Below are 24,663 nucleotides of genomic sequence, written 5' to 3' on the forward strand. Positions count from 1 at the left end.
ATTGTATATTTTTATTGAAAAGAGCGCATAAAAAAAGAATGCTGGGAGAGTTTCTTGCGCCGCTTCTTCTCTCTCAGAGCGCCATTTGTTTCCGAAGCGGTAGTAGTATCTAGTAGTATAAGAAATGACATCAAAAAGAATTCTAAAGGAAACAATTTTGAGAAAATAAATGCCTTTTATGCCTTTCCTTTTAATAGTAAAATATTAAATCTTGGGTCAAATCAAATCAATAATGATAATAACATTAAAATAAAAGACTTTATCAGGCTAAAATCGCGTGTTATTGTGTTTTTTTACATAAGTTTTTGCGTAAAAGTAACAATTTTATTATTAATTTATTTAACCCGACGTTTTATCTTTCTACAGCAAAAACCACCTCCGAGGCACCAAATGGCGCTAAACTTCGCAAATACAACTATAACAGGTACTATCTCGACTCCTGTCAATCGCAGTCCCCTCAAAACGTGCTCTGAAAAATAAAATAATAATTTAAAAACAAAATTTATAAGCGATGCGGGACTCGAACCAGCGACCTCTCGCATTCCGTGCCAGCGCTTTTTCACCGAGCCAGCGTAAACTAAAACTTCAGATTTTTCTTCGTGTACAAATAAATAAACATACTTTTAAAACTATGGATACCTACATAATTTAATGGAATAAATCTATGAATATATAAATCCAGTGTTCTGAAATTTTCATTCCAGTGAACTCCTAAGCTAATGAACGGATTTTAATGAGGATTACTTCATAGAGTGCAGTTTAGTCCAACTTGAGAGATAGGATCGTTTTTATTTCGATTTGGGACCCATAATTATTTTAATTTCCAATATTTGTTTTGTATGGACATATTTTCTATGAGAGAATTTACGCACGGTTTGACAGTTCTGCTGTGAAACAATTTCATTATAACAACAGGAAGAATATTTTACGAAATAATTCTTGATGTTATGAAATATTATTAAAAATTCATAAAAAACAGTATTTTATTATGTACAGAACAACGTCTATTGGGTCAGCTAGTGTGTATATAAAATGTCCACATGTTACTTTACTAACACGATATATTCTTCTAAACTCGCTCAAAAATTGACAACAATGTCACGGGTGTAATAATGTGAAAAATGTAATAAATCGTTGACCCCTGACCATTTTGACCCTACATTGTATTTGACAATGGGTTTGCCGTCTTATGGCCAACGGCTGACCCGGAATAATGGACACAATTACAATGCTTATTGAGATAACATAAATTATAAATTACACTTTACAGAAATATATATCGATTTGCTTGACGTGCGCAACTTTTGACGAGAAAAAGGGAATTTTAATGGTTACTTTAATTTATAATCCATACACATCTGTTTTTAGAGGATTTATATGGCAAAAGAAAAATTCAATACGGTTTCATAAAGATCATCTATCACTGAGTAATCGAGTGCAGTTTTAGAGTAAATTTTGTTTGACTATTTTCAAATAATACTTTTAGTGTCTAGAACACTAAATTCCCTATATACCTAATGACGTAAATTTTATTCCAAAATAATTTTCCAATATTGAGCTAGCTGTATAAAAGGAATTAAAATATATAGATAGATATTCAGAAATTTTTTCACCTTCCTGCGTATTTCATGTTATCAAGTTTTGAAAAAAATATTTTCATATTATGTTCTTCATAGAACGAAATTATAGTTTGATGTTTGAAAAATACTATCAATATTCGTTGAATATCCTATAGAGTCCCTTAAGCACTATATTTGACGATGACGCAATTTTAAAATGATCATAAGTGTCTAACAAATGAGTCTCCTTTTATTGGGCTGGCTTGCAAACTAAGTTGAAGTCAATACAAATACAAATTTAAAAAAAAAGAAACAGTTTTCTAATACGCTTAATCCAACGCAGTATAGGTACAAATTAAAAGAATAATAGTAATTGTTTCTCGTTCAACTAACAGATATAGCTTAAGCTACTAAACTACAACTATATAGGTACCTACTGCTAACTTATAAAAGTCCTATTCCCTATTTCACATTGCTAAAAAACGAAAAAGCACCTTTACGTGTCCTTTTCCATAAAAAGTCCCAATTCCAAACAAAAAAAAACAATTCAGTGACATTGATTTATTTACACGTCATTCGCCATTAATAAAAAGTATAATACACACAAAAAGTTATGATACATGACCTCTAAGCATCATAAGCGATTAAATCATAAAAAACCCATACAAAAACACGTGTAAACACACCTCAATCAAGTCGAATTAACGTGATACATTGACAAAAACAGTTTAAAAAACGTGAGAGAGATTGTTATCGCGGCAAAAAACCACCCCATAACATCAGTGGGGTAAAAAACACCCCGCGTTTTGCGTCCATCAATTCAAAAAACCTGTACCACATTTTTTACGTGAAAATGTGAGACATGTTAATTTTTATTCATTGGTTTTACAGTTTTGAATCAGTTTTGTTCTCTGATTAAGTTTTTTAAAAAAAAATTGTTTTTATCCTAATTAAATTGAAGTACCTAAAGAAAGACGCGAGTTTAAAATTTTATACCCATCCCAAGTGCTCAACGCCGCTAAAGAAGTTTTCTCTAGAATTTTATTTGTTTTTTCATCCTAGAAGTGAGGGTTATTACATTAAAAACATAACAAATTGTTTAAATTTACAAGAGCGATATTTCAAGTCATTTTTCTAATATGCAAATATTGGGGTTGAGCAGGTTATCAACTGTAAAGTAAATCCTGTAGATGAAGCCACAACCTGAGAGTTGAACAAAGCATACAAGATTTTATAACGATGCGTCACTCGAACAGTTAATTCAGTTGGTTAGAGCACCGGCACGGAACGCCGGAGGTCGTGGGTTCAAGTCCCACATCCTTCAAAAAAATTCTTTCAGAAGTTTTCGCTTCAAAAATGTTCATAAAATGAAAACTACTGGGCCAAACAATGTAATTTTTTTATGGGACCAAAGGGCAAATCAAACAAAAGAAGAATTACATAAATTGGATCGTAAATCTCAGAGTCAAACTTTTTAAAGGCGGTTAAAAATTGACTCTGAACACTAATTCTTCTTAGTACCTACAGCTAACTTTTGGGGGTAAATGGTATAACTTTGGTATAAATAAGTGTAATTGTTTGACTCAAAAGATTTTTTTTTTTTTGATTATATTTGAAGCGACCAAAATCGAATTAATTCAAATCGGTGACAAATTTATCATATCTATCAAATTAAATCAATTCTAATCTTACTATTGGTGGAAATACACTAAACCTCGAAGACTTATCATCTACATACATTAGAAATTTATTTATTTAAATATCTATGATATGAAAAAATTTACGTACAAACACCCAGTAACAGAACAAATGAGTGGACAGATATTATTTCCAAAGCGAACAGCGAATCTATTCGAAATTTAAAAACTGTTAACATAAAATTTTATTAACTAGTAGGTAGACCACTCCAGAAAAATCATAACACTCACAGACATACAGTTTTACTCCTTTTTATCTCGTAACTCACAGAATAGTTCCTTCATATTGTATAAAACACCGTATATAGTAGATAATCTATATTATTATTCAAAGTTTTATTTTTGTATGAAAGCCGCGCCGTAACTTTCATAAATTCTTAATCTTTAACATTATCGTTAACATTGTTTTAACACTCGCGGTAATCAAAGAAAATACTTTCAGTGTAAATCATATTATGTTTGTTACAATTGACGTAAGATATACAATTATTTAAAAATCATAATATATTAAAAAAACTTACAAGAAATTGATTTTAGATAATTTATACGTCTAGGTACGAGTACCTACTCCTTGCTGCTAAACAACCAATGAAAACAGGCCAGGTTTATTACAGTAGTGTGCGTGACAAGCTACATCTTACACTCGCAATTTGTATGTCACTTTGTGTTAGTGTGCGGCCATTGCACAAAATAGAGGTTAACTGTCAACCTCAATTTTAATCACAGCCGTCACAATCTATATAAATAGATAGATAAAAATACGTCTAGACGTATTTATGATTTAAGCCTTGCTTATTACTTTCAAATTGGATGGACACCTAACTAATAAAACCGGCAACAATCCTCTGATTCTAGTTGCTAGAAGGCATGGACGCCATATTTAATATATTATTAATTATTATTAGTACCTAAGTGAAAACTCTTTAAAAACAAATTATTATAGAAAAATAAAACTAGAGAAGTAGTATTTATGACAAAAGCTTCTAAAGTAACGCCATTTTGTGACGAATTCATTTTGCCCAATAATACGTATTATCAAGAGATTAATATTAATCACCATCAACACACTTATCTCACAAAATCTTAATACTTTTTAAGAACTTTCCATCTCACTACCTAAAAATAAAACCCCAGTAAAAAATAATACCTTTCGATCTCTTTGTGCAAAGACCTTCTTGGAATATGTAAATGTCAATCAGCTACTGTATTTCTACAGATTAAAAAAAACATTGAATGCTTAAAACTTTTATTCTCGAACCTATAGAACAATGACAATGAATGCAAAAATAGTCTTGCAATTGCTTATAGAATGTAGTTTTACTTTTGCGCATAAGACAAGGTGATCTTAAATGTAGTTTGTCGGACACCAGAAGTAATAGCGTAAAATATAGCACTTTATTTTATAGCAGAGTATATCTCACAGATGCCGGCTAGATTATGGCTACCACAACGGCACCTTTTTATGCCGTGAAGCAGTAATGCGTAAGCATTACTGTATTTCGGTCTGAAAGGCGCAGTTAGTGAAATTTCGGGCCAAATGAGATCTGACATCTTATGTCTCACGGTGACGAGCGCAATAATTGTAGTGGCACTCAGAATTTTTGGGTTTTTCAAGAATCCTGAGCGGCACTGCATTTTAATGGGCAGGGCGTATCAATTACCATCAGCTGAACGTCCTGCTCGTCTCTTTCCTTATTTTCTTAAAAAAAAAACTTACAAAAAAAAATCTAGAGATCTCTTAAGATTATAAAAATGGATCTATACTTTTTTATAAGGCGTAATTACATATGATTACTTATTGAAATACTTAAGAATGAATATAAATAAAATTGTGTTTTATAAGTGATTAAATACCTAGTCTGTGTTATTAAAAAATGACATCAAAAAGAATTCTAAAGGAATCAATTTTGAGAAAATAAATGCCTTTTATGCCTCATTAATAACCCCAATGTAAAGTTACTCCAAGTCTAAACTTACTTCTCCCTGTAATGTAATAGATGTAAGGTCAGATAAAGGCAAAAAGGTTTAAATTTGGAATAACTTTACTTCACGCTTATTAATAACACAGTGTAGGTCCATAATATATTATCAATACCTTTTTATAGATAAATAATATTTTAGGTCACCCTTGAAAAAACCACCTCGATACAATTTCAAGAAACACACGTATAGTTCTCTTTGGTGACAGCTTGATACCCAATACTTTTTGGTCGGTTTTTACTTTTTTTTCTCGGAAGAGGAAGCGAAGAGCAGCTGCGCCTCGTGCCTACTTGTGCATACTTTTTGCATGCTCAACTAACTGCCAGTTTTTCTGCCATATTTTTTATTCGAAACCGAAATTCTGCTACCTATTTTTATTATTGTCGTCTAATATAAGGTGGTAAACACATTTCAGTTGCTAATGAAATAAATTATATCTTAAATTGAATTGAAATAATTTCATTATTTTTTTAATATACATGAGAACCATGAGTCTTAAATTTTAACAATATAATAACAAATTTATAAGAACAATTACCGGTTATCACAAGTATAAATACAGATATATAAAAATAGGTTAGACGTACCTAATTACCACTTAAATTATAAAAATAGTTAAGAAACAAATAATTTTTGTATGTATTAATAGATATTATGTGGATAGGTAGAGTGCAAAATTTATTTAAAATTAATTTTCTTTAAACTTTAAGAGTGAACTTCTAGAATGGCTTGTATGTAAAATGTCTAGGTTCTTTTAATGTTTTTTTAAGTTGCCAAGCATCTAATTCAGAAGCAACCGTAACAGTTAACACAATGGATTTTAGCAGAAACCTGCGTAGCAATGCAAAACAATCGACTGTAATGGTGCGTCATAAATTATTGCAATATTACCGAATTCGCTTTTCAAAACGCTTTCGCTTTTTTTTCTTTTTTTATATTTCCGGCAACGGTAGCGCGACGCAGCCACGTGGCGGTTGTTAGTGACCTTACGATGAAATGAATACATGTTTTAATAAGATTTAAGAGATACGACAGAATTACTTAAATGTAAAATACAAATTACTATAAATTTATACCAGAATTTAAAACCATTGTATACCTACAATTACTATTAAAACAAGAACTGTTTTGTACTTCTCGCTTCCTTAATATAAAAGCAAAAAATATAATATAATTATGATTATAATATTTAGCGAAAATTTTCCACTGTTTGGACAACGAATTCAAAAGACATTTATAATACTAAAATTGTTATAATTATTATAAAAATATTTGCTCAAGTGTAGAGTACTGTATTTAAGCCTTTTTTCTTTACGATGTTAATTTTTTATGCATAACACTGTCGGCGGATATTTGTACAGATGTAAAATGAAAATTATTATGTTTTAAATACTACATTCTATTTTTTTGATGTAAACTAGGCCTTATAGCCTAAACACATGGTCGAATTTGGTACGGCCGGACCATCGGACGGTCTGGTGGTCGCTTCGCACCAATTAGTCCGGCGTCGTACTCGGTACGGACTGGATGGTAATAATAATAATTTTGTGCGATGAACAGTGAGACATACGATCGAATATGGTCCGGTATCAGACCGCGTCCGATAGTTCGGCCGTACCACATCCGATCATGTGTTTAGGCTTTAACTCTAAACTTCAGTAGATACGTATATAATGACATATATAAATTTTTGTAAGAAGGTTGACATAGGATAAAATTCGAAGGGATAATATTTGTTGCCATCAACCACAGAGAAGTACCGTGATTAAATGGTTTGGACTAATGACCTTGTCGTATCTGTACTTCACTAGAGGACCTCTTTGCCGTATTCATAAAGTTTATATGATCTATACATATAGACAAATCATGTCGTATAAAAACAAAGTCGAAATATTGAACATGCCAAAAATTACACCATACATCGACAGCTATGTCCTATACATTGCCGCATTTATTCCAGTTGCTTAAAATAAAGAGTATGTAAGGTGGATCCTAATGTGTAATGTGTTTTCAGAATTTTTGTATTTTTCAATAATCCAGAGCGGCACTGCATTGAAATGGGCAGGGCGTAACAATTATCATCAACTGAACGCCCTGCTCGACTCGTCCCTTATTTTCATTAAAAAAAAACACGTATTAAGTTTTACTTAGGCGGTCCCGCCTTAAAATTTTAATATAGTTAATTTAGTATTTTATTAGATATTTATTAGATAATTTAGTATGAAACATGCGGTGAGCTTTGACGTAAGTTTGTAATAGTAATTACAATATGGCGACGAAGTATAATCCGGCTAAGTTTGAAAGCGAATGGATTTCGGCTATCTCCGTTTTTTACAAGATTATTTCCGTCATCAGTCAATCTATCAATGATTACACGTTTCAAACAATCGCTTTGTCTCAATGATTTTCGCTAAGCTGCGGCTGGTTAAAAATATTTTTGTTCAGGTCTACAGGAAAGTCCACGATGGCATATGTTTATCTCTTAAGGATAACATTTCAAAAAATTGGCAATTATAAAGCGATAACGTAAAAGCTGTTTACACAAATGGGAAATTAATCCTTAACATTTTTTTACGACATATTAAAAAAACCATTCAGACATGGGGTTTTGTTTAATTTTTAACTCATTTTCAATGGTCCTAGACTACATTATTCCCGAATGCATACATTAATTTTTCTATTGACTGAACAGCGTCTGTCGTGACAGCTAGTTTCTAATTATAAAAAATAACAAAACGAGTTGTTTTTAGTATTTTAAAATATAATTAATTTTACGTACAATTTTAGGCCCAATTAAAAAAGATTTAAGAATAAATTATATATTTCGTGTTGAACATAAGAAAATTCTTAACGAATACATATACTCTGCAGATATCGTAGGGGTCATTTTATCCTCATATAGGATCGGCTCATTCATATACACGGGGGGGACATTAGAGGGAGGTAGGAGAGGGGGGTATTGAGGGGGCTTCCTTCGCTCGGAATAGATTTGAAGGTACAATCATTTTTTATGCGAGGGGAATAATGCGATTGGTGGGGACACACTGAGTGTAATTTACCAATTTTTTTTTCATTTAATTTATTTTATTTATTTATTTATTTAATAGGTACACACAACAGAATTACAACAAATACATAATAAACAAAAAAAAACTACAAACTACAAGATAGGCTGCAACTCCACGAGGGTGTGTACTCAGCATGTTTAGCATAAATTAATAACTATGAAAATACAACAATAATAGCAATTTTAAAACTAGCTTTAGGTAATGTAGTATTATAAAAGAAAAAGACAGAGAAAATATATATATGGACAAATAGAAGTGAATTATTATGGTAATAATATTAAGATTTTTTTTTTAAATTTTAAACTAATTAAGGAATTTATATAAACTAGATTTCCATTTATAAACAGATGAACTGTGGATGTCAGGTACCTACTTCACTGATGTCAAGTAGTAGTGCAATGTATTGACGACAAATGTGATTTAAGTGAATTTGTTTCTCCAACACAGATAAGTAATCTGTGGATAACGTAGTTGATTATACATGTATTTATATTATAATAATTGTAATTATTAAGTAAGATGTCATGTATAATTGTTTGTTGTTCCCAATAAAATAAAATAAGAAATAATACCTTTTAAAATTTATTGTTAGAGCTCTCAGTACATCCCAGGCTTAAGCTAGCCCTTCGCAATAAAGAGCGTGTCTCACAACTGCCATAAAGGCTGTAGGCATTACTTTTTACTTGGCACGATAAGGGCACTTTCTTCTCAGCCGTTGCCGCATATCTACGCCACCCCACTAGCCGCGGTGACCGGAAAATGAGATTTTTCGCCCAACATTGATTGGGCTGGACTCAGGGAATGTTTTAATCTATAACTATTACTCATGTCGTCTAAATTCGAGGGTCCGTGTACTAAGTTTATTGTCGATCCTAACTCTTACGAAGAGGAAGAATTTTCTAACTACTTAATCTTCATACACGTCTTATACGAGTATTTAAAGAAATGTTTAGCAGAAATAAATATTGAGATGATTTTTTTTTATGAAAATAAGGGACGAGAAGAGCCGGATGTCCAGCTGATGGTAATTGATACACCCTGCCCATTTACAATGCAGTGCCGCTCAGGATTCTTGAAAGACACAAAAATTCTGACCGGCACTACAATTGCGCTCGTCACTTTTAGACATAAGATGTCAAGTCTCATTTGGCCAGTAATTTCCCAAGATACGACGCTTTTGCCATTACTGCTTCACATTACTACTTCACGGCAGAAATAGGCACCACTGTGGTACCCATAATCTAGCCGGTATCCTGTCACCTGTGCAAAGGACTGTTCCACTGGTGACTCTCACTCTAATATATATAGCTTAATTAATTTAAAAATTAGCTCTGTAATATATAGCTTACCCGGCGTTATTGACGTTCAATAAGTGATGTTAAAGCCTATTTTGAATAAAATAATTTTAATCTAATTAAAATTTTGAATTTAATGCCTGTACGATTTTTTAAAATATTTATTTGTTTATTCAGAAATCTTACAGATATTTATAAAAATATTGACATTTCTATGAATAATTAAAGCCATTTACTAGTAGGGTAGGGCGGGGCTAGTTGAGCAATTTTTCACTTGAGCGGCTATAGCTCCTCATCGATAACTCTTAATGTCTTGTTCTGCATACTGATCAATTACTAATATATCCCCTAGCAAAAGTGTCCATAGTAATTATTTCTAGCTAGTTGAGATTAAGCGCTACAGCTGTTTAAATACCGAAAGTCATGTTTGCTCAACATACCCCATGGGTGAGGTAAGTTGAGCAAGGATGTGGGGCAAATTGAGCACTCAGATGGATTCAATGTTAAATAAACACGAAATCAAATTTGTTTTTGACAATCATCTTTTATTTATTATTTTAATGGGCAAAACGACAAAACTAAATTATTCGAATAATGAACTCATGTCATTGTTGCAATTGACACAAACGATAGTAAGACCAGCACCAGGCTCACATTTTGTATGAGCCCATTTTCTGCAAACTTGACATTGTAATTTGTATGCATGTGTCTCGCCTGATAAACTTTAAACTTCCCAGCTACAATCTTATTTGGCTTCAGCACAGTGGACACTCCTATCTCATCCACATTCCAAATATCTGATACACTGATTCCATGTTTGTTGAGCAACTATAGCTCAACTAGCCCCACCCCGAAATTTTAAGACAAAGGTGAGATTATGAACAATCTGTTAGAATTATACGCAGAACCTTTATGTGTATCGAAAGTACAATAAATTTATCATTGTATAACACTTACCCGATTGAAAACAAATGAAATCTAACTATTTCAGACGAAATATTACTGTTTACAACTATTTTACTCTTTGTTGTCAAAATAAATAATGTGGTCATGTACTTTACTCGATCGACGAGTCACCACTGGTGGTCGTCCGATAAGTTCTTCTCTGTCGACGCTTTCTTTTCGCTATATGATGTTTCTGCGTGCGGTGTATAGTTTACGAGATATTTTGATTGCCCAACTTGCCCCTATGCTCAACTAGCCCCGCCCTACCCTAAATTGCACATACTCGTATATAAATCTAATTAGTTTAAAAAAATCTAGAGAGTTACAAGATTTAATTTCTATTACTGAATTGCATAAGTATTTATTTTAAGATAAGTACATATATAACTATATTTTTGTAAGTATTATACATGTGGTTCAAGATACAGCGAGAAGTTTATTTTGATAAAATATAATTGCAGTTAATAATAAATAATATACAAATAAAATTTGAAAAACAAAATTTTGTATACAATACCGGATTCCAACCCACGACCTCCGGCGTTCCGTGCCGGTACTCTAACCAACTGAGCTAACCGTTCGAGTACCACCTCGTTATAAAATTTTGTTTTTCAAATTTTATTTGTGTATTAATCCTAGAGGTGAGGGTTATCACTTTAAAAAAACATAACATATTGTATAAATAATATAATTCAGATTTAAATTAATTTCAATGAAAGTATCTTAGATAATTTATATATCTAGATAGAGCCTTTCGCTGCTGGAAAACCGATAAAAACTGGCCAGGCTTATAACTTTGACAAACTACGTCTTAAACTCGCGATTTGTATGTTAGTGTGCGTGCATTGCTCAAAATAGAGGTTAGCTGTAAACCTAAATTTTTCGACGTTTTCACAGCTGTCACAGTCTATCTAGACGTATAAAGGATCTAAGGTAGTTAGTTATATTGTAGAAATTATATAAATAACACCTGAGAGTTGAACAAAGCAAACAGAATTTTATAACGAGGCGGTACTCGAACGGTTAGCTCAGTTGGTTAGAGCACCGGCACGGAACGCCGGAGGTCTGGGTTCGAATCCCGCATTGTTCATAAAATTTTGCTTTTCAAATTTTATTTGTGTAAAGAACACTTGATAGCTTTAAAATAGAACGTCATTGGCTTTAGACGTCACAGTATGAATTATTGTAATTGGTCGAGCACAATACAGTAAAACCATATTTCAAGTATCCATCAGACAGAACATCAGAAAAAACAACACAATTCGACTTTAGTATTAATAATTCTTTTCCTCTGAATATCTGGCTTTATTAAGCTATATTTCCTATTAGCTTCCGAAATACTCCTAACATATTAGGTACACTTTTTTATTATATCAATCATTGTATGTTATCATATTATGTAAGCATGTACCTATAATAATTGTACTATCAAAGCAATAAATGTCTTATCTATATCATAGTAATAGAGTGCCAATGGACGCTCGACTGTTATTAACAGTTTCATTAAGGTTCTGTGTCCGAAATGTGGAATTGGAATCCAAATACTCAGACTCCAATGTCTGTCTATTTGTCCATTATATCCCTTCAGTTTCCAATGAACCTGAGCATGTTTCTTGTTCTACTTCATCTTCAGTTTGAACAAAATATGAGCTTGAATTCGCTGTCCAATCATCTATGCTCCTAGCGGCTACTACTGCCACCATTGTGGTGATAATTTGTCACCAATTTGCTAAACGACCAACGTGTTCTGTTTTTATATGACAATAAGAGTCGTGACGTTCAGCTCATGGTAATTGATGCGCCCTTCCCATAACAATGCTGTGCCGCTCAGGATTCTTGAAAATCACAAAAATTCTGAGCTGCACTACAATTGCGCTCGTCTCCTTGAGACATAAGATGTTAAGTCTCATTTGCCCAGTAATTTCACTAGCTACGGCGCCCTTCAGAGTGAAAGGCAATAATGCTTACACATTGCTTCTTCACGACAAAAATAGGCGCAGTTGTGGTACCTACCCATAATCTAGCCGGCATCCTGTGAAAAGGAGCCTCCCATTGATTTTCTTGATTCACTTAAGCTGTTCTAGTTGCGATCGCACATCAGTAAGTTTTGTTCTTACTCTTTTTTGAGTATTCCTTTCTCCGATTTGTTTCTAATTCCTTTATTATAAAAAATTATAAAAATATCTCAATTGTTATTATCGTGTAATTAAATATCATTAAATTATTTTGATACAATTGGAGACAATTTTTTTTTATTATAAAACTTTCATATAAAGATAATCTCAGACAGTGCATTCGTACTTTAGGCGCTACAAAACAACACCATTACATCTGTCACTCTACTGGAATGCCATAACGCTCTTCAATCCATCGCAAACCAGAACAGAGTCACTCTGCAATGGATTAAAGGACACAGCAACTCGCTGGGCAATGATGCCGCAGATGAACCAAAAGGGGATCCGAAGCCGTAGCATATGGACCGGAGCCACTGCTACTAATAAAAAAATTGCTACGAGAAAAAACGGAACAATCCCACCTAACAGAATGGAGAAACAGCAAAGGTTGCAGGCAAACAAAGAATGCGGTTCCGGTGCCCCCAAATGGTTCACCCGCAACCTGATGAGACTACACAGGGCCAATATACGTACAATTGTAGGTGTAGTCACCGGTCACTGTCTCTTGAACAAGCATCTGTCTATCATAGGTGTAACAGACAGCCCTTTGTGCAGAAGATGTATGGAGGCAGAGGAAATGCCAGAACACGTGCTTATGGAGTGCAGCAGTGTGGCCGAACAACGGGCACGAATACTCCATTCACCAGCATCGCTTCCGGATGCCTGCAGAAACTTAAAAAGACTGCTAGACTTCTGGAAAGATCTGGGCTGGTTGGAATAAGAAGACATTTTAAAAACGCACAATGGCCCAATCAAGAGGCTAAGTGCTTAATCAGCCCAACTAAACTAACTTGTATAAAAATTTAAATTTATTTAATTCTCATCCATTGGTTGTGGTTCAGTAGACGTATGTGTTACAAGAGGCTTGGTAGCTGAAGTATTATATGAATGGTCTACCATGTTAACGAGCTAACGTCAGGGTGTCGAATTTGCGTGACGGAATGCGCGCGCATCGTTAAAATTCACTCTGACATTTTATTTTCCTAAAGCGTCAGATTATGTATAACATATATATATGATGTTTATACATTTTATAGCAAATACAATCACGGTTTTTTATAGCAATAGCAATGACAGTACAATATTGTATATTTTTATTAAAAAGAGCGCAAAAAAAGAATGCTGGGAGAGGTTCTTGCGCCGCTTCTTCTCTCTCTTCGCGCCATTTGTTTCCGAAGCGGTAGTTGTATCTAGTATATTAGAAATGACATCAAAACGAATTCTAAGGGAATCAATTTTGAGCAAATATATGCCTTTTATGCCTTTTTTAACATCAAAATAAAATATATGCTCTTCATCATCATCTAAATCCTTGTTGTACCAGCTCCGTGAACATCAGATGCTAATACCGCACTAATGGACTTAATTAAACAATTATTTCTTTAACTTAATTGCTATTTGATTTTTAAAGACCACAAATCGATAAGCGACCCAGACTGGCGCCGACAAAAGAATTAACAAACTCATTAGTGTCTGGGTACATACGTCCGACATATTGTGTTCTGATAACTTTTATATTCAAATTGTTATGTAAATAGGTAAATATTATTGTAAATATACAAACATGAAATGATGGAAAATTGATCTCACAGCTCCGTGAAATAATATTTGGCTGTCTAAATGTTATAAATTTATTAACACTTAACTATCATAAGCGTTAATTTGTAAACATATTTTTTCGAGGAAAAAAAAGCCCGCTGAGTTTGTTGCGCTCATTTTTCTCAGGTCTGAGGCATTCGTTTTGGAATGGGTGGTAGTTTTTGACTTTTAATAAGTGATGTCACATCCTATTTGCATAAAAAATATTTGAATTTCAATTCTTTAACCAAATCGACACGTATTTCGCCTCTACACGAGGCATCCTCAGGACACTCGCCAAGCTCTGAACTTTTTGTGTTTGGGTTTGAAGGGTGCTAATGAAATGACTGATTTAATGAGAATTTTAGAATTTTATTAATCCTAATGTAAGTTCATTTAATGACTAGTCAAGTTATTATAAATAAAATCTCCCCTGTGTTACCTGGAAGAGACCGCTGAATATCGAATAGTGCTAATATATATTTAATCAAAACAAATCTTATAACAATATTTACAATACTACGACTACATAAAATTAAAACTATCATTACGTGGAAGCGTACCAAGAATACTGGCAGCATTTCCGCGTTGGATAGGTATGCTGATCCGTTGACCGAAATAGCTGCCAGCGCTTGGGTTTCCAGTAGCCTTATTGAGGCGCGAAGATAGTATTTTGAACATTCTCCGCGCCTCTGAGCCCCACGGGCCAAGTGTCTCGACACCAAACGGCACAAAGATGACTCACTGAGACCAACATATTTGCGACGCTTGCTGTCTTTGGCAGTCGAAGCAGCAGCCCCAGCAACTGACGTAACTTGGACATGAGAAGGAGCCAGAGTGTCGACTTGTGCTAATAAGTATGCATTATTCTGAAAAATTTTTCATTATTATTAGTGCAATAAAGAATTTTCATTCATAATCCCATTATCGTATGATTACATTGTTATGAGCAGGGCATCTCTATACTTATTCCCATAAAAAAAACATATGTAGGCTATATGTATATCAAACCGTGCGTCAATAAATTATCTCATAGAAAATTTGTCCATACAAAACAAATATTGGAAGTAAAAATAATTATGGGTACCAAATTAAAATAAAAACTATCCTATCTCTCAAGTTGCACTAAACTTCACTACATGAAGTAATCCCAATTAAAATCCGTTCATTAGTGTAGGAGTTCACTGAGAACAAAGGCATTTACCTACATTAATAAATGAATTAACTACCCATATAGCGTCACAATTGTCGAATTGTTAACAAAAAATCAGGTGAAAAACTCATTGCGAAAGTTCTACTTAGCACAATATTCATAATAAATAGACTTAAGAAATACTAGGTAGGTACGAAACACGAGAATTACTGCCGACAAACTCCTGCGCAGTTTGTCAGAATAATATTTACTATATATCGCTTTGTAATGTTGTATCACAAATAAATGATAAAAAAAAAAAAAACAATTTTGATGTCACATCTAACACTACCGGCGCTTCGGATACAAATGGGTCTCTAAGAGTGAAGAAGCGGCGCAAGAAATTCACACAGCATCCATTTTTGCGCTCTTTTAAAAAAATATACAATAATTAAAATAATTACAAGCTGATAGAACCCCTACTAGGCTCTGTAGAGTTCTTTTTCATGCAATGATATTAAATTTTACAATAAATTACCTTTTTATTTATAAAATGCAGACTCATGTCGAAGGCTTATTACAATATTAACGATTACGAAACTACGAGACTACTACTAGACTGCAATTGCTTAAAATTAATATATTGTCTACATAATATTATTGTTTCGTATAAAGTATTGTGAAATCTATATGTATTTAAATTGTATTTTAAGTGACTGACGTTGACGAGCAACCTATTTGATTTTATGTCAATAGAATATTTTTGACTTTGACTTCATTTACCTTAGACGCTACCTACGACAAAAGAAAGAAAAAAATTACACAAATAATATTTAATAAAATATCATATTTATGAGTTATATTGTTGTTACCTGGTCATACAAAAAGTTAATTTGAATAATATAGAGTTGTTAACATTATCGCACTTAAAATTATTTCCTGTCTATTCTAATAAAATCAGGTTTTCGGTAATGGAAAAATATATTTTAACAAAGTTTTAGGTATAACCACGGCGTTCTGAGCAAAAGGGTCGTAGATTCATATTCGCCAGTGCCTTTTTTTTTCTATTTATTTATTTTACACCAACAAAACGTTGGTATATCTACTAACAAAAGCATAAATATTACAATAAATAATAAATTCCATGTGTTTAATTATAGGTGTGTGTATGTTTTTAATGTATACACATTTACACACACGTGTGTGTGTGTACATTTCATAAACTTAGACACATATACAAGTATTTAATTAAAGATCACTCTATATATATATATAATTTTTGTTTGAGGCTCTTTCACGCCTAAACCACTGATCGTAACGACATGAAACTACCACCATTCAATGAGAAATATATCCTAGATGGTTTATGGCTGCTCATTTTTTATTGATTAATTTATTTCCTTTTAAAATTCACCCAGTGAAGCAGGCGGGATCGGTTAGTAAATAGATATAAATAAATAATAGATAATATAAAATACCTTTATCGGACAAAAATTTGCAAACACCAGCTTATTATGTTGATCTCGAATAAGTCTTACTTTAGATTTTTCTTTGGTTCTTGATGTAATTAGTTTTAATTAGACAAGGAATGTAGGTACCTATATTATACCTATTCGTTACAATTTAGTTAATTTTTCAAATTTCAGCAAATTCATATCTCTGTTAGTAATGTTTTACTTAAAAACTAATGTTAGTAAGTAAATGGGAATTATTTTATATTGGTGAATTAAATTGAAAGCTACAATTATTGGAATATTATAGAAATTCAATTATAATATATAGATTGCATAAGCAATTAATAATATTTTATAATAATTAAAATCATTTGCCAATTATATAATCAACAATTCAATTTATTGTTCATTGTTAAAACAAACTTAATTTTACTTTAGTTGTTTATTACTATTTAAATTAAAGAAAAATCTGCCCAAGAATTTTATATATATTTATAAAGTTCAGAAGCAGTGTATTGTAGGATATGTTCCAAAGCTTTAGCACTTAACATAATCAAGTCAATCTTATTACATACTTACTGTATTGTTAACACCTATCATGCAGTGAACCCCACGGTCGACTGTCGTAACTAACCCAAATAAAATAGCTCAATACCAGTCGGCCGCACAGTAAATCTAGGCAAGATAACTGTTTATAAAAGTAACTAATTACCTGTTATTTATTTATTTATACTTTAATAAAACATATATTATATATGTTATATATAACCTATCATTATTAATAACTTTAATATCATATTATAATGAATATATTAAGTATGCCTAAATATCTGTGGCCCTTAAGTTATATAAACGTAGGTAAATTTCATGTTTACGTTGATACAAATGCTACGTGCTAAAAATAAAAGTACTAAACACGCTGTCAAAAGGATCTATCTCTGATTGGTTGAATACAATAATTTTAAAAAGAACATAATTCCTTTTTTAAACGGCGCGCCGTCATTGGTTGATTGTGCGATATAAAAAAGCTCAACGCCCCGTCGTAACGCCTGCGTGGCTTGTTTTTTATCGAGAACTTTTTAATACAATCGCTAAAATACTTTTGGGGGAGATATAATAATAGAAAATACATAATATAAGAGATTACATGTTTATTTAGTAGATGATATAACTTATGTATGCTCACTATTTTCCTTAAAAACGATCTTTATTATTTAACTATAATTAAGGATGCTAAGAATGTAGGTAGAGCATCTAAAAATAGCCCTTTTAGTCGACATAGCCGATCGTAATTCATTCCGCTTTATGGTAATTGTTCATGGCCATCATAAAAGTGAAAGCGACATCAAAGTATCGAGTTAATAAACAAACATAAAAATCGCATTATGGTATTAAGTACACAATAGGAAAACAAAATCATTTGCCTTCGCGATTATTGTCCAAAACATTTATAACAATAACGGCGCCCTGAATCATTTATTTTTTATTATGAATATCGCATAAACAATAACTTAATAACTCTCTCCCCACCCGAGGTAGCTTGATTCGTATTGGTTCAGATAAAAATAGGCTGTGGGGGTGTGAGAGGGACGCACGTATCGCTAAAGATGTTGATAAGCTATTTCATCTCGCTCACGCTAGAAAACACGACGCTCCTATATTGTATACGTTTATCGATGTTCTCGACATAAAAATTGACAGATTTTTTCCAGTTCATTGTGAGCACTAGTACAGAGCAGACGGGCTCGGGATGCGTTACCGATAAGTTGTCTTAAAAAATAGTGCTCCTAAAATTCGTGACATTGTTTACAATTAATGTGTTATTAGAGTGAAGTTTTGTTTATATTTATGAGAACAGTAGTGTGCTGGGTAAACTGTTGCATTATTTAACGGAAAAGGTTAGTGTTTATTGTATACTTTATGAATTTTAAACATAATACCTACTACCTACGGGTTACATCATATTATATAATCTTCAAAATGCATGACCTTGTTATTTTGTATTATTTTTATTTAGTGCTAAGCCGACTTTAAATAGGTATGTGCTAATTAAATAATTCAAATAAATATTTAGTTAAATCGTTCATTTTAATGATTGCAATTGAATTAGGTGTATGAAAATCTAATACACCTACCTAATAATATTAGTCGAAAAATATTTTAATAATTCGTTTCTATTGCTGTTAAAATACAACTTGGAATATATATTATGATATTCCGCTTCATATTCTCTGACAAATTATTGTAAATAGAATATAAGGCTATGTATTAGATCTTCAAGAAGAGAGCCCACCTCAAACTCCGCATCATCAACGCCTGGTACTGCGGATGTTAATGAGTGTTTGTCTCAACACCCCCCATCACTTGAGCCTCTAGCGTGTTAGTGTTCTCTTATATAAAAAAATAAAAGTTTAAATAAAGGTTAGGTAAAAAAAATAAAAATAAAATTTGTATCTATAATATATCTATTATTTTATTAAAAGTTGTATGTTTTATAGGTATGATAAGTTGTGCAGCGCCCTCCGGGATACCTCCCGCTCCTCACACACATTCACCTTCTTGGAGCACCATGCTGCATCAACCTGCTAACATTGTAAGTTCATCATTTTTCATTTCTTCTTTTTTTTATAATAAGAGACGATACTAGGAGGACGTTCAGCTGACGGTAGTTGGTACGCCCTGTCCATTACAATGCTGTGCCGCTCAGGATTCTTGAAAAACTTAAACATTCCGAGCAGCACTACAATTGCGCTCATCACTTGAGACAAGATGTTAAACAGTCTCATTTGCCCAGTAATTTCACTTGCTACGGCGCCCTTCAGAACGAAACACAATAATGCTTACACATTACTGCTTCACGGCATAAATAGGCGCTGTTGTGGTACCCATAATCTAGCCGGTATCCTGTGCAATGGAGCCTCCCACTGGTAAATTGGTATTTTCATGAATGTGAAATACTCAACCACTATCCTTATAGACATCTACCACGCCAAACATTCACGGCAAAATAGCTGAAGAATAGAATCATAAAGAAATTGGGAAACTTTAAAGCAATACTCAGTGGACTAACTGTAGTCTGGAGAGTAGATAGCATTCTCTACCATTCACCAGCTTGAAGTTGTCAATTAAAAGTGAAAGCAGATTATAGAATACATAATTGATTATTGCAACTCAGTCTTAGAATTAACATTGAGCTATTCAGTGATATGGAAATATTCTTCTTCGTTTGATTTTATAAAGTTAAATTACAGAGAGTTTAGCTCTCTAAACTTTTTCAATGTAAGCTGTATATCAAAGTTCTTTGTATTATAGCTAAAATGAAGACACATTATAATATATTTGTACTCATATAATTGTAAAATTGGGCACTTAATAAGTTACCTTAACAATTTTGCACTTAATTTTAATTTAATTTCAAATTTTTCAACAATCGATTCCTAATTATTTAACCATTAAAAACAAGTAAATTAATGAATTACAAAGAAATGCCGATGTCGTTGAAATCTCTTAAAACGCGCGGCGATTTTTGTGAAGCTTAATTGAAGCTGTCATTAGCTCCTAAGTGGCCCGGATTTTAATGATTACTTAATTAAATAATAAATAATTCAGGCATGTAAATATATTCCCGATTTTATAACTTGATGTTTGTTTCTAGAAATCGGAGCCAATAGAAGAGGGAAGTTTTACGAAGGAGCAGGCGAGTGGATTCTACTCGGAAGGGTTCCACAGTGCTTCGCCCTCATCCTCCAGCAAGGATTCCAACGGACACTCACCTAGAAGCGTCGGCAGCGCTGGTGAACCTTCATCTTTCTACGACAGCATGGCACTCAAGGCAAAAGCCAACCTGGGCATGCATTTAAATGCTTATCGAAACTGTTTACCATACAGTCTGCTGACCCCTCCTGGTTTCGATGGTCGAGCCCCAGAGCGTGAACATTCACCAAGCTATGAGCCATATTCCCCATCAGCTGGCCATCCTCCAACCCACGCCTCAACACCACTAACTCGTGCAGATGCCACTCCTCCTAAATCTCCAAGAACACCAACATCTCCTGAAGGTGATCACGACCGAAGATCATTTGATCGTTTCCATGATTCCGGTTACGACGTTGGACAGAATAAACAGGATGAAGAAGGTCGTGAAGGTTCTGGTTTTGAAGATGATTACGATGATGAACCAGGTCTCCGAGTTCCTGCCGTCAACTCACACGGTAAAGTGAAGACATTCAAATGCAAACAATGTGAATTCGTAGCTGTAACAAAACTGAGTTTCTGGGAACATAGCAAGGAACACATCAAACCCGAGAAAATGCTGTGTTGCAGGAAATGTCCCTTTGTAACTGAATACAAGCATCATTTGGAGTACCACATGAGGAATCATTTAGGCTCGAAGCCTTTTCAATGCTCCCAATGCTCATACTCTTGCGTCAACAAGTCCATGCTGAATTCTCATTTGAAGTCCCACTCCAATGTGTATCAATACAGATGCGCCGATTGTAACTACGCAACAAAATACTGCCACTCGCTGAAGCTACATTTACGGAAATACAAACACAACCCGGCTATGGTGCTAAATTTAGACGGAACTCCCAACCCTCTCCCGATCATAGATGTTTATGGAACCCGACGCGGACCAAAACAGAAATCCATGAACAAGATGTTCGATCAGCCCTTGAATAGCAATCAATCTCAACCGGCCGGTCCACCGACTCACTCTCTGTTCGGTAATCACTTTCCTGTCAATTTGCCGTATCTGCCACCGCTTTTGCCACCATCTTTCCTATTTCCGCCCAACAATAACTACGAACATCAAAGGACTTCACCGAATCTACCTGAAATAATTGAAAAGCGGCATTCAATTTCGCCCCAATCGATTTTGCAGCAACGTCTCTCCTACTCTGAACGCCAATCTGATGCTCACATCACGCCGCCACCTGCGAAGAGTCCGAATAGTAACCCCGTTACTCCTACAGCACACCCGAGCCCTCAACAGGCTCAAACCAACGACGCCCTTGATCTTACTAATGCAAAGACGAGTGAAGCTGGGTCACCACCGCCCACAGAGCGTCCTGCACCTCTAACACCAACTACAGCTATGAAGAACAGAAGGAAAGGTCGCGCTTTCAAGCTACAGCCGGCAGCGCTGAGGCTCCAGCATGAGGACAATAAAGTAGATATGGAAATGTCGGACGCAGAATCCGAGGTTTCTAACGATGCGCCAACATCGACTGTTCCTAATTTGTATACCTGCCAATATTGTGATATAACGTTCGGAGATCTTACAATGCACACCATCCACATGGGATTCCATGGTTACAACGATCCTTTTATGTGCAACAAATGTGGCGAAAGGAGTTCAGATCGAGTGGCATTTTTCATTCACCTCGGTCGGGCTCAACACGCCTAGCTTGGTATCCTATAGTTATAGCGCTAGTCAGAATTATTATTATAAATGTGTTCTAAGTAATGCATAGAGTAAATGGTAACCAAAGAAATTGATAGCGTTTGTAGAGTAGCTTGCTGCAAATACCTATTAAAACTAAGCTAAACTGCATATTATATTATATAATATCCTTAAATCATTCATTTTGTCATTAAGATACATATTATAAGATATTATATTAGTGAAGCGCTGTTTAGTAAATTGAAAGAAACAATTTAATATAACTTTTTAAGCGAAACAATATTAAACAATCATAACTATTATGTTAACTTTCAGTGTGATTCTTTCAGTATAGTTTATTTAACGGAGTATATTTTGTAAATATAGTAATTAGGCATTCATAATTGGCTGTTGTTATAAATAATGATATAGTAGCCCCATTTGTATCTTATGTATATTTAATGATAAGGAATCGTGAGAAAGTGACCAAATGTAAAAAGACTGTGTCTCTTCATTAAGTACAAATTTAGTCACTTTAAGTTAAACTAAATGTTTGTGTAAATTAATTAATCACGGTGGAGTTACCTATTAAGAGTTTGACGTTAAAATAGAGACAACTGTCTCTCAATTTTAACGTTATGTATGTGTAAGTATCAGATGTATTTATAAAGGTAGAAAGAGATTTATTTTATTTATTTATTATTAGCCTGTATGATTTCTGTATTAATTGAATATTGTCAAGGCATGTCTTGAAGGCTTGTTTTTAGTGTAATGTTACTTTTGTAATACATTGTCAATGGTTTTCTTTTGAAATGTAACCTGTAATTCCTATTGCGTGTGTTCTGGATTAAAACTTAAATTCATATAAAATGTATTCTGTTTTAATATAACCAACCTTCCAAATACTTATATAACTTGATGGCATAAATAGAAAATTTATTAATTTATTATCATATCAGTTATTAATTATTACCCGCGACTTCATCTACGTAGATGTAATATTTATAGAACCTATCCTATCTGTTAATCCAGGTAATAACATTTTTTATTTTTCATTGACAGCTGTAGTTTCTCATAAACATACTTCAAAACATATTTATATTAGTATGCGTAATTAGTGATTTCTTAGTAAATATATAAATGAAAATCAAAATATAAACACAGAAATCCACTCGATTGTATGAAACGTACAGACATTAATATATTGACAGATGACGTCTATTATCTTGTAAAAAACGGAGATAGCTGAGATCCACCACGTTTTAAGCAAGTGTTCGCTTTCAAACTTAGCCGGATTAAACTTCGTCGCCAATCGCCATACTGTAATTACTACTATTTCATATCAAAGTAAATTACATTTTTTACTTAGGCAGTCCCTTCTTTATTTCGTTGTATTTACATCGTCTTTGCAGAAATCTTATAAAATAATACATAATAATAATACAAATCTCTATATGTCAATAGATATTAATATCAATTATAAGTATTAAGTCGAAGATTATAAAAGAACATGGCATTTTATTAAATAACGATACGAAATATTGTTTATTTCTATTTATTATGTAAAGCACTTACATAACACTGTAAGTTATTTTCCCATTAACAATTAATTTTGAAATTCAATATAATATAACACCAATAAAAATTTAAAATCAAACAAAAGTAAAGTGAATTACTTTTCATCTTAAGTGAGTATTACCGCCATATTTTACTGTTACCTGTTATAAAGAAAGTGAACTTAATACCGACAATAAAACAATTAAGCTGCCTACATCAAGCGTATTAACAAAAGCAGATGGAACTGTTACATTGTCCGGTAGCGATCGTCAGCTATGGCCGCTGTCTTTGGCACACAATTCTATTGTCTCTGAAAATTATTGTTTAGTAGAATTTTTTAGACAATACAAGCTTTATGTCACCGTTACGGGTAAAAAGATGCGATGAATATTCATTAGGTATTGCGGAATAGATGTCTGATGTTGGATTTAAATAGAATGGAAAAAATTGTTTGTGCTTGCTTTGGTCTTAAAACTTTAACAGTATCTATTATTTGAGGATATAAGAATAACAAAAATATTTGTTTATTTTCTCCTCACCGAAGATCTTAAGCTAAAACAGTAGATGCATTAGTGTTACATATTTTTAACAGCTGGTATTTGTGAGGACCAGACACCAGGTCTGAAGTAGGCTGACCTTGTGTTATAGATCACCCCTAGATGTCGGGATCAGAATTTGTAAAACATTACAGATCTGTACAATAGTTAAAAAAGCATTATAAATAACATAACATTATGTACTAATTTGCAAAAATGTGTGTGGGTGCGTGTTTGTCTGTGTGTGTGTTTGTTATACTCTTGGTTACTTTTTTTTATGACAATAAGGGATGAGGAACATATTT

At 33.2% G+C, this 24,663-nt stretch overlaps 1 protein-coding gene across 1 annotated transcript; it reads left to right on the plus strand.

Moving 5' to 3' along the window:
- The first annotated feature begins 18,613 nt into the window (after nt 1-18,613).
- Nucleotides 18,614-23,137, plus strand: LOC126965848 (protein hunchback). Its single transcript, XM_050809611.1, has 3 exons — nt 18,614-18,780; nt 19,381-19,475; nt 20,538-23,137. Exons 2-3 carry the CDS (start codon nt 19,383-19,385, stop codon nt 22,287-22,289), a joined length of 1,845 nt encoding a protein of 614 aa, XP_050665568.1. The 5' UTR covers nt 18,614-18,780; nt 19,381-19,382; the 3' UTR covers nt 22,290-23,137.
- The last annotated feature ends 1,526 nt before the right edge of the window (nt 23,138-24,663 follow it).

This window comes from Leptidea sinapis, chromosome 9, assembly GCF_905404315.1.
Source record: "Leptidea sinapis chromosome 9, ilLepSina1.1, whole genome shotgun sequence".
Classification (NCBI taxonomy): Eukaryota; Metazoa; Arthropoda; class Insecta; order Lepidoptera; family Pieridae; genus Leptidea; species Leptidea sinapis.